Source organism: Curcuma longa, unplaced genomic scaffold (genome assembly GCF_044706935.1).
Source record: "Curcuma longa cultivar G26 ecotype Majalengka, Jawa Barat unplaced genomic scaffold, ITB_CL_G26_1.1 contig_17545, whole genome shotgun sequence".
In the NCBI taxonomy this organism is placed as follows: Eukaryota; Viridiplantae; Streptophyta; class Magnoliopsida; order Zingiberales; family Zingiberaceae; genus Curcuma; species Curcuma longa.
The window spans coordinates 1-12641 of record NW_027430610.1 but is presented as its reverse complement, the minus strand read 5'-3'; the positions used below and the strand labels follow the sequence as shown (position 1 = coordinate 12641).

General features: G+C 32.6%; 1 protein-coding gene across 2 annotated transcripts; it reads right to left on the bottom strand.

Moving 5' to 3' along the window:
* Positions 1–644: 644 nt before the first annotated feature.
* Positions 645–11614, bottom strand: LOC141816642 (uncharacterized). 2 transcript variants are annotated; one of them, XM_074704383.1, is made up of 17 exons: positions 11524–11614; positions 11201–11319; positions 11066–11122; positions 10641–10768; positions 10400–10554; positions 10028–10162; positions 9773–9851; positions 9614–9687; positions 9338–9495; positions 6946–6998; positions 6759–6865; positions 6606–6665; positions 4883–4963; positions 4700–4778; positions 3605–3674; positions 1155–1208; positions 645–656 (listed from the first exon to the last, which is right to left on the bottom strand). In XM_074704383.1, the coding sequence occupies exons 10-16, from the start codon at positions 6982–6984 to the stop codon at positions 1195–1197; spliced, it is 450 nt and encodes a 149-aa protein (XP_074560484.1). In that variant the 5' UTR covers positions 6985–6998; positions 9338–9495; positions 9614–9687; positions 9773–9851; positions 10028–10162; positions 10400–10554; positions 10641–10768; positions 11066–11122; positions 11201–11319; positions 11524–11614; the 3' UTR covers positions 645–656; positions 1155–1194. The 2 variants fall into 2 exon arrangements, with proteins under 2 accessions (XP_074560484.1, XP_074560483.1); XM_074704382.1 differs by lacking the exons at positions 645–656; positions 1155–1208 and having other exon boundaries at positions 3320–3674.
* Positions 11615–12641: the final 1027 nt, after the last annotated feature.

Here is a 12641-nt window from a genome sequence, read left to right as displayed (position 1 = left end):
CAACAAATTATCGGTTGCATAATAAAAAATATATAAATTATTGAAAACAATATGAAATTAAAGAAAAACTGCAAGTTAGCTACTTTCCATATTCCTAATTTGACGTTTGCCAAGATTTTGGTGAGATATATTTTCTGGAAACTCTAGATGAACACTTGATAGAACCAAAGAATAAAATGCTTAAGGTAACAGGTCGTTGAAGCATGGTACTTTCATGTAGTTTCATTGATTAAAGTCAAAGGCAATTCAATATGACAACGTATAATTATAGATTGCAGTAGATTTGGAAATAAAACGCCTAAATAACTTATTGTAAATTACTATTAAAATGAAACTGAATGAATAGTCAAAAAATTTTGAGAATTCCAAGAGGTCAAAGAGAAACTATGATAAAAAAAATTAACATAACACTAACCTTTTGTTAACTGAAAAACATGCAGAGCACGACACTCAACGACAAGTCTTACTAGGCAACTCCCATTCTTTAAATTTTCTACAATAGTTGGGCCTAAAATCGAAAGACTTGCAGTAACTGCTGCAGGATTTACCAAATGCAATAATGGAAACAATTAGAAAAACACAAATTTCTATCTAGCTTCTTTATAGATTTAGGGGAAAGTCAGTCGACCATTTAAAATGCATACCTTTGCATATGCCTGTATGCCAGAGAAACCTCACTTGAGTCATCTTGAGAAGACCTTGGATATACAGAATCGACAGAGAGCATGGATGAGTAAATGACGACTACAGTAGAGGCTATACCATCTATCACCTTAAAATAGTCAAAGAACTCACTAGGACTTCCATTTGCATTAGAGTCCATCACTTGGCATCAAAAGGACATTGTGAAACACTAAAAAAATATTGTAAATAGATTCTGAGCATAACTCCAATTATCTCACCTCAAGAAGTTCGCGAATTAATTTAAATTGTGCACTCTCGAAATTTACACCGCCAGGAGAGTTAGATAGCATAAAACCAAAATCAATGTGAATAATGTGCCCTCTTCATCCAATAAGATGTTACCATTGTGTCTATCTTTCACATAAACAATCAAAGTGAATAAAATTTATTTAACTATAGCATTCAAATGTTTGAGCAAACATGACAAGCTAAATTCAGAAAAACTTGAAGGAAGTTGTACCCAAGAGTACCTGAAGCAGGTAACATAGTATTGAATATCATGTCATGCTCTCAATGAAGTTTCTCTGTCAAGCAACCAAATAAGAGCAGGATAATAAATTTTATTCTCCAATAAGAAAATCCAGCAACAAATGGAATATAAGAGTTTACAAGTAACTGAATCTATATGTCCTGCAGAAATGCCAAAAATGAATCCCATAGAAAATGTTGATAGCACATGCAAGAAATATCATACTAGGTGACAGATTCATATCACAAAGCAACATCTCAATTAAGCAATTATAATCAAACAAAATTGAAACTCTGAGAATAAAGGTGAAGATCTACAAAAACCTAACATTTGCATAGCAATTGCACAACAAGTGAGAAAGCATTATCATATTAGTTGAAGTGACCTTAAACCATCTAGAGTTGTAACAAACAAAAAATTTCAAAAGGGATGATAAAAGAATTGATGCAAGTATCTTATCCAAGGTTTAAATATCGAGCCGTGCCGATGTTTCAATTTCAGACCAGAACGATACAGTTTCGATACCATATCGTGTCATATCAGTATAATTTCAGTATTTTTAAAATATAAAAAATAAAAAATTAAATATTTTTTAAAAAATAATAAAATAATTTTATGAGGCTTTAATTAAGTCTATTTAAATTATTCCAACTATAACTAGGAGTTGATAAAATTAACCTACGTTATTATTAAAACCTAAGTTTAAAAAAAAAATTCGGATTCCTCGCAACCTCGACCGAGACACGCACAAGCTGCGCGACTGAGGCACGCGACGCCTCCAAAGGCGTCACCGAACCTGCATGACCCCTCCAGACAGTTTCCCGGCCAGAACACTAGTGTCGGTGCCGGTCCGCTAGCGGAACAAAAACTTTCACCGATATCGAGCGAAACGGCTCGAGATTTCAATCCTTGATCTTATCTAATGATGTAACTAAGAGCATGTTTACATGTAAGTGAATTATCATAAAGAATGTCATAATCGATTAATTTTGATGGTTAACCAAACAAAATAAAGAGACAATTGAGAAATTTGAATACATGCACAAGAATTTGATGAATTTTCTTCATATTTAGCTATGAAAAAATCATGCAAACTTGAGATATTGGGGAATCTACTCTTTATTTAATGAATTGAGGCATGCAAAAAAAAATAAAATATTGAGAATCGACAGAAATTTATATATACCAAGAAGAAAGCAATAAGTTCTTAATAGAGAGAAGAATCATTGTATCAAGGATAGTCTCAATTAGTACTATATAAGATGTAACAAGAACCTCATAAGGTATATATCTGATATTAAAGACATAACATTCTAGTAAAGTGTCAAATCTTATTATCAAGAAACAATAAGATGAAAATTTTCAGAGATCTACTTTAACCATGTATTCATATTTTTTAAATCAATTTTAACAATGTTACAATTATTCTTTGGCCTACAACTTATGCCTCATTATAATCAAATGATATAGGCTTTTATGTGAGAATGATGTTTTTGTCCTATAATTTATTATAAAATGAGTATGAAACAGTGAAAAGAGGGAAAAGTTAGATGAAGGATAAGAAGTTGGAAGTTAATAGTGATAATCATAAGATGGTTTGCAGGATTATTAAGCATAACATTCCCTGTGTTGAATGTTGACGCAGAGAAAATTGCCTTCAATACTTAAATCTCTCAATAAGTGAAGGATGTGTCAGGTGGTCCAGAACAAGTGACTCTCACATAGTCAAACAATAATTGATAGTCTTACAAAGAACTCAAAGACAAGACCCCAAATAGTTACAACTGTTATGATCGTGAATAACTTTATCTTGGACTCTTAGTTACCACCACCCTCACAAACAATTTAGATTCTCATACAAAGTAAACTAGGTTACTTAAAATTTTAAATTACTAAATAGAACTCAACCAAGGTAGATGATTAACATTCCCAATTGAAAAATCAATGAGGATGTTACACGATTATCTCGTATCAAATACCACCTTAACGCTTATTAAATTGCTTTCATGTTTATTAAAAGTAGAAGTTACATCACAAAGACACAAATCACTAACATACATATATATATATATATATATATATATATATATACATATATATATATATATATATATATATATATATATACATATCAAGTGTCCATAGGGAAGCAAAAGCAACCTTGGCATTGTTATAGAATTGTTTGTGCAAACAATCATTTCTAATAGTAAAACATGTAATCAATACAATCAACTCAAAGGATAACATGCCCAGAACATCACCTGTGCAAAAGGATAACAACATCATGATTCCTTTGAAGTTTGTATATCTTAAAGGATAGCCATATCCTCAAGGAATTAGCAACAATCCAATAAAGGAAAATAAGCAAAGCTGTCAGCATCTTACTTGGGAAAGCCTAACCATTGGTCACAATTCAAAGTTTCAAACAAAATCCTCAGCATTTGTAATTACCATTGAAATGTGAAACTAGCTGTACAGGTAGGTGCTCCTGTTTGCAATCATCTCCACCCTTCACAATAATCTGTTTACTTGAGAAAAAGGAATTAGGCATGGCCAAGTTGAAATGTCATGCATCAATTGTTCTAAAAAAACATGGCAATGAAAAATAAATTAAATATAATCATTTCAATGCATCAACAAATACTAGAGTTGCAATGTTGATTATGGATGATGCATAACCTAGTGGTTTTTAAGAAATAAATATAACATAATATAGCAATCACTCAAAAAGACAATGTAGTTTGTTGGACACTCCATTATTATTTATGAATTTCCAAAAGACCTGTTAAAGCAAAACACATTGCAATCTATTTCACTTCAAGCTTACAATATCTTCTAACTGATTTAGGATCTCAGATATACCAAAAAAATGCTTATTTTATAACATGCAAGATTTTGTCTTCAGGAGAAAACTTATGCCCTACAAAAGATTATCAAATTTATTTAGTCTCAATATATGTATCAAACTCAATTAAGAAAGTTCATCCGCCACACTACAACACCTTTCAAAGTAGTAGTCTAGTGTAGACTGATTTTCGGCCTCTACTTTTTAATACATATTTTTGCTTCTTTCCTACCCTTGAAGAGTATCAGGTTCATTTGTGAAAAAAATTCAAAACACTAGGAAACAAAGATCCCTTAGAGAGATTATTAAATGTCCTATCATTCTTGAATTTTCTGAATTCTCACGGAAAATTTTATGGTGGCACTAATATGTCCATGCACTAGGAACACTTTACAATGCTAAGAGAAGGGGAAGTAATATTACATTCATTCCTTATCTCAACCCTTCCAATTATCTCTGATAAACCAATATCAAGTTCTCTGAAACATTTCAGCCATCTATTATTAAGTCCCGATGTATAGAGACTCCATTAATATAAAATGATGAAGTAATATTTCTGCTGTTTCTTATCAAGATAGTCAATCAATTCTATAGATTGATTGTATCACTGAAGAACAGTAAAACTTCTTCAGTGGAAAATTTTGCCTGAGTTTCACTCTTAATTCTCCACTAGAAGGGGAAGAAAGATAGTAGTAACTCACAGAATGTAAGTCCCACCTAGGTAACTTTCCAAATGCAGATGGCCTCCAAATTTGCTCTTTCTTCTTCTCCCAAAGTTCACTGGACATAACCAGGTTTTCAAATGCCACCATCCATCAAAAAGATAGATATTTCATTCAAGGGACACATGAAAGAATGAAGCACCAGAAGGAAAAAGTAATTACCTTTGGTTTTGTATCCTGGGAATTCTGACTAGTAACATTAACAAGAAGCCCAGGAGGAGTTTGTCCCTTAGCTGTTGCTGCCTACCAAGAATAGAATATGCATATATAACTAAGTGCTCAAACTTCATATTCCTTTTAAGAGTTTGACTATAGTAGCATGATAAAACCACAAGTTCATTAAGATAGTTAAGACATACTATTGAAAAAAAAAATCCTTGCTATTGAGATAAATAGACATTATATGAAAAACTAAATAGCATAGCTGATACAAGACATAACATCTAGACATTATAGAATTAGGCAGCATAGCTTATACAAGAGGAAAGAACATCCATGCATTTATCAGCTATTTCTGAGTAATCACTCACTTTTTCTTAAGTTTTCTTTCTTACAACATCAAATACATATATGATATTTCATAAATCATGATCTTTTATTGTTTAATGACACATGAAACATCAAGTATCATGAAGAATAATCATTCCACAAAAATTAAAGGTCCAACCCAGAAAAAATAGTTGACTTGAAATTTTTTATCCTCAACCCAAAAGTATCCCTATAGCAATTTATTCCACTTACTGGCCCACCTTTACTTCCTCAACAGCAATTGTGTTAGGAACACGACATGATCTTTGGAAGCTAAAGGCTCCTGATCCTCTACATCTTCCATGTTAAACCCTAGAGATTGCAAATAGATTGACAGCAATCCATTCTGGGCTTTTTTGTCATCGATTGTAATTGACTTGACACATCTATTGTCGTGTAACAAAGATGTTATTAAAAAGTGATTAAAGAGAGAAGGCAAAAAATTCTCTAAAATTGATCCACATAAATGAGTAACACTTCACAATACAGGAAGCTTAGTTATCCATAAATCAACTAAAAAGTGATTAAAAATACTTGGATAATAAAGGAAGCAGATTTACTTGGGTAAGTCATGCAATAAAGAATACTACCCCAAAAAATATTTTATGTTAAAAAAAAAAGTAAATTTAAAAAGAGACTCTAATAGCTTTTCCAAATACATTTAATGGATTAATTAGTGCATAACTAATAATGTCTGCTAAGAAAAAGCTCATGCAATGGAATCGACAAAAGAAAAGGAATGCTTCATTGTTTGAAAATTCATTATTAGAAAAGAAATACAAACATTTGCTATTCCTCACGTGTTAATCTAAAAAACATATCCTGCTTTTTTACATCAATTTATGAATAATGGATCATTACTATACTTTGATGAAATATTATGATATTTGAAAGAGCAAAGATAAATTCAAATTTAAGAAATCCATGCAAAAATATGCAATAGGAATTCAAAAAATAATGTTGGCAGTGCCCTAAGCCAAACAAATAATTATTGGATTTGGACCTTATCCAACAACAATTGTTCCCTAAATGTCATATGAAAAAGTTTTAAGAGTAAAAAGGTTGATCACCTATTGTGAGAGTCAAATGGTCATATTTAAGAAAAATAATATAAAACTTTTAATAAGTCATAGATTGTTTTACCACATAATCATCACTCATTGCCATGCTTAATGGTGGGAGGATCATTCCAATATGTGAATTAAGACCAATGCCAGCAACTTCAACTAAAGCAAGTTGCCAAAGCTCACAAAGCATGAGCATTGAAGGCACTAGATAATATGAACAGTTAAGTAACAACTACCATGTCAATCTCTAATAATATTGGATGAGAGATATTGCATAAAGATTCACTCACAAAAGGGGAAGCTGGACTAATTTAGGCAAGATGTGAGACAAAATGGCCACAATGCTGACACTGAAATAGGCAAGAAATAAGGATTCAAGGGTAATTAAACAAGCTTGCTTGCCTTCATTTAAGAAGTATGAAGACACCAAATAATTAAATAACCTCAATATTTGTTTGAGTCTATCAAGTGGTGTATTAGAAGTTTCATCATCCTCTAATGCATGAAGGAGTGTGGGAACAATTTCATCAATTGCTTGCCTTCCAGCACTCTGCAACATGACATTCTCATTATAAGCAGCTTGTATACAATTGGCAATTAAAGAACATCAAATAGAACATATAGGTAAACCATGTAAGGAGTGTTAAATGCCAAGCTATCCTGATTCATGAACGTCTCGCATGCTGGAACAAGTTGAAGAGTGATCATACAAGTTGAACAAATTTTCAACATCATATAAAAAAATGTGCAAATAGAAAATAGAAAATCAAACCTATCGTATAGAGTTGTACGTATTGTAGAGATAAATTAATCCATAAAATTCAGTAATTGGTGTTTACCAGCACTTGCCATAACTTCACTCAGACCAATGCATACACCCTTTTGAAGCACAATATGAACATGATTAACAATAACTAAGACAAGCAAAGTCTAGCTATCATGAATAAACATGATAAAAATGAAAACTCAAGCACTAGCACAAAACATTTAATCAAGCACTTTACTGAACAAAACTATCCAATATTTAAGCAATCATGGAAATGAATTACCCAATAAACCGAACCCAAAAAAAAGTGAAGTATATTCAAGAACACTAAATGACATTTTATCAGCACGGTTAACAATTTAAATTCTCATGAATTAGCCACACGCTAAAAGATTTGTGGAACGATCCACATAAATTCTCATGTATACATCGCCAAGGTACATGATGTGAAATATATTCTAAGAGCATTCAAGTATCAAATAAACTCACTTGTCTTCTACTCCAGTCAAGGTGTTTAAAGCCCTTGAGCTAAAATTGGAATAATTGAAGGCAAAATCCTCCCCCCAAGCTTCCAAACAAGTTCACCAAGCGCTCTTCCAATTAGGGATTGAAATATCGTGCCGAGCCGATGGAAACGGGCGAAATATTTCGTTCCATCCGCCAACCGACACCGACACAACTCGACACCAGGGTTACGCGACCTCCGCACCAGAGCTCGACCCCCACAATCACACCGGAGGGGTCATGCGACCCCCGCAGCTGCGTTGGCCGCACCGAAGGGGTCATGCGACCCCCGGAGTTGCGTTGGCGGCACCGGAGGGGTCGTGCGCGTTGGCCGCACCGAAGGGGTCATGCGACCCCCGGCCGCACCGGAGGGGTCATGCGACCCCTGCAGCTGCGCTGGCCGCACCGTTGCAACCCCCGAAGTTGCGCTGGCCGCACCGGAGGGATCATGCCGAGGTCACACTGTGTCGGGAAAATAGAGTTTTTTTTAATTAAAATTGATTAACTCAATTAACTCCTAACAAAGATAAGAATAATTCAAAGAGACTTAATTAAACCCTCATAAAAATATCTAATTAATTATATATTTTATTTATTTTAAACTTAAAAATATATAATAAATTTTTTTATTTATCTCTTAATTATGTTATTATTTTTGAATGAATCTAATCAACCCCCAACTTAAATAAATAATCAAACATATTTCCTAAAATTCTAATCAAATTATCCCATTAAAATATATAAAAATTTATTTAAAATTTTAAAAAATTCTAATAAAACTTTATATATTCTTAAAACCCTCCGCAAAGGCCGTGATGTCGTGATGGCCTCCATGGGTCATTGCAACTGTAATTTTTTTTAGGTTTACTTAATTTTTTATTTTTTAAATATGTATTTTTTTATAAATAAAAAATTATTAATTATTATAAAATATTAAAAATTATTTCAAAATTTTTTAATAATTTTAAATATTAATAAATATTTTATAAAATAATTTTATTTTTTTAATTAAATATAAATTTAAAATAATCTAAAATTTTAAAGAAAATATAATTCTTAAACATTCCAAATAAATTTTTTTAAATTAAAAATTTACAAATACATTCAAAAAAATAATTTAAGATTTTTAAATAATTTTATAATTATTTTTAACCTTTCTTAATTTTGAATTTTAAATTTTTTTTAAAATAATTTTCATAACAATTTAATAGACATTATATTATGAGAAGAAAATATTGAAATATAAATTTCATATCTCAATATATAAAGCATATTTAATAATCAAATATTAATAAAATTAATATACATTTATATTTAAATTTTAAAAAATACCGAAACTCTATCAGCACGGCACGATACAATATCGAAACTGTATCGTTCTAGTCCGAGACTAAAACCTCGACACAAATCGAGATTTTAAACCTTGCTTCCAATAACTTAACATAATGGATCATTGGTTATTCAACTGAGTACGTACATACTAAATACTTCAATTCCTTTAGAAAACAAACTTGTCTTCTTCCTAATGAAGATGAAGCGAGAGAAGAAATCAAAGTATACGTTAAGACTGGCATTATTTCTTTGAGAATCATGAGAGTATTTGCCACGATAGTCTTCTATACATGCAGTGTAGCCTAACATAAAAAATATGAGATACGTTTATATTCAACAACATTAACTTCATTGTTAGTCTGTGGCAAAATAGTAATGCGACAATAAGAAAACAAAACACAGTAGAGAGAAATATCATACCTGACACACAATCAAGCTAATATCACTACGAACCATATAAGTGCATTGCGCTTCTTATGCCCAACTACCTCAATAATTGCATGGTCAAGTGCCTCTTTATTTGCACCTTTGTAATCACTACCACCCTTAAGAATTGCTTTTCCAAAGGTTTAGGCAACCTGCAAAGCCATAAGCCCTTATGCACAAAGATCCTTGAGATAATTCACAAAAAATCTAATATGATAAAGATCTTGGAAAGAAGATCGCCAAAAAGTTCAATAAAGCTTTGTCGTATACTCTAGTTATCACTAAAAATGTCATCCTCCACAGTAGACAGCAACAAAGGTAAAGATCTAGTTTGATAATCCCCCCTAAAAAAGTGAAAATGAAATTTTAATACCAGACTAAAATTTATAAAAAAAATAGAACAAGAAAGTAAAAATGTTTAGAACAAACATTGTCGCATAATGCTCAACAAAGGCATGGCCAACACTCAACGCAACATCACGAACAGATTCATTTTCATCAGCAAGCCCTGAAGGAGAAGCCAAACATGAGATAAATGTATAAATTTATGACTAATATAATCGGCATACCATCCAAATTTACAAGTAGAAGAACTTGTAAATAGTTCCGAAAGATCATGCCTAAGGATATTGATAAATACTGTGTCATTAAAATTAGAGATCCATTGAAATAAGAATGGCATACCATCCATAATGCTCAACATTGCTGCTATCAAACTTCAATGTATCCAATAACCATGAAACAAGATTTGGAAAATTCTCTTCTCCCATTCCAAATTTGCAAGTAGAAGAACTTGTAAATAGTTCCGAAAGATCATGCCTAAGGATATTGACAAATATTGTGTCATCATTAAAATTAGAGATCCATTGAAATTAAGAATGACATACCATCCATAATGCTCAACATTGCAGCTATCAGACTAATATAATCGGCATAACATCCAAATTTGCAAGTAGAAGAACTTGTAAATAGTTCCGAAATATCATGCCTAAGGATATTGACAAATACTGTGTCATCATTAAAATTAGAGATCCATTGAAATTAAGAATGGCATACCATCCATAATGTTCAACATTGCTGCTATCAGACTTCAATGTATCCAATAACCATGAAACAAGATTCAGAAAATTCTATTCTCCCATTCCTTGGATGAGAGATCCAAGATCCCTAGCTACCACGGACCGAACTTCTAGAATAGGATCAACCAACACCTGATTGCAAGAAGGGAAGATAAATGTCGTACATGTTTAGAGACCTCATTTTCAACAGGAAGAAAAAGATTGTTGAGAATTTGCACCTTTTTAATTTCAGGCAGAAGTAATCCTATATAAGGTATCATATCCATACGTTCAGTCACTAAGGAGCACATGTTTCCTGCAATCTGAGCAGCTTTTTTCTTTGTCTCAGCGCTTCTCTCCCTTGAGCCTGAACAATAGGTACCAATAATGCCAAGGAAGTATACAAAGATAGCCTAAAGTATTAAAGCACCTAACGTTTAAGATAATTAAACAAGCAAAACTTTTAGCCTACTTGAAGAATAATGCCTAGAGAATGCTGTGTGTACTCATTAGGATCAGTTAGACCCATCAACAGGGTGGGAACAAGAGCAGATATTTCCAGATTTTTAATTACGCTGCCAACCTAATTTTAAAAAATCATGTAAAACGTAATTTTAAGCAACAGAGATATGTAGAAGTTTGATGAAGAGGAGAACATTATTACTTGCTGTAGAGCAGTTTGGCCAGCATCCTGTACTTTGGGGTGTGTATCAGTCAGCATCTGCAATCAATTTTACAAAATTTCACAAACCAAAGAGGATTCATGACCTAAAGACAATTGTGTTTCCAAGTAAGAAACCTCCGTTAGTTTGGGAACTTCAAGAGGCACTGAGAAAGTTGCACAGGTGCACAGTACGCCATAGCACCCTAAAGTTGCACACTATTTTGCTTGGTTCGCCAAGCGTTATATTCTAGCCCCTGAGGATATTAGAACCAAGTCACTAGTTGACCTTGAAGTGAAACCACAAACAAAAAACAATTCAAAACAACAACAATCACATATTATCAGACCCAAGACTCCATTCTGAAAAATATAAGAGTAGATGATAACCATATGTTAATGATGTAGATCACAAAAAGAGAGGATGCATCAAGCTAAGACAAAATAAAAAGAAAAAGCACCTTAAGAAGTGAAGGGAGAATAAGCTTCACTCCGTAACCAGTAAGACGTGACATCATTGCTCGAGCAGCACATTCAGCAGCTTCATGTACGACTGCTACTTGATCAGAAAAAGAAACCAAAAGCAATGGCAACATTTGAATGACATACATGGAATACATACATAAAATAACATCAAACAAGCCTATTTATTAGATTTGAGAATTAAAATTTTGGAATACTTACGGTTCAAACGAGACTTAGCTGAATTTCTAAAACAAAAAAATATAACAGGCAAATTGTAACAAAAATAGGTGAGAAATCTATATACAACGTCAAAACGAAGACAATTCACAAAACCTCAAAAGAGAAAAAATAACTCAACGACTAAATTAAAAGGGCGTGCAGGTTTCTTTATAAGTAATAGTTAAACCATTACTCCCATTTTTGTCTTAGTTAAATGTACATATTACTCATGTTGAGCACTGTAAAGGAATATCCCTGATTGAATTAAGATCAATAATATCAAATATCGAGTCGAACCGAGGTTTCGATCCCGGACTGAAACGATACCGTATTATACCATGCCAATATAGTTTCGGTATTTTTAAAATATAAAATATATTAACTAAAATAAAAAATTTAATCTAAATATTTAAAAATAAAAAATAAAATATTTTTAAAAAATAATAAGATAATTTTATGGATTTTAATAAAGCCAATTTAAATTATCCCTAATTATAGATAGGAATTGATTATTAAAATCTTATTAAACCAAAGTTTAAAAAAATAAAAACAAAAGGAACCGCGACTGGCCAGGGGGGGCGTGGAGGTGTCGTCGGGCCCGTGACACCTCCGGTGGCGTCGCCGAGCCTGGGTGACGCCTCCGGTGGCGTCTCCCCCCAGTCGGAATGCCTGTGTCGGTGCCAGTCCGTCGGTGGAACACAAATTTTCGCCGGTATTACATGATACGACTCGAGATTTCAATCATGATCAAATCTTCAATTGTTCTTGGTGTAAAGATTAGAGCATATAGGTCCCTTCATGCACTCCTTATCAAAACTCCCTGCTTTTGATCTCTTATAACCTATGACTAAACCTAATTTTTTATGTCAATTATCTATTCTCCTTGACCAAGTTA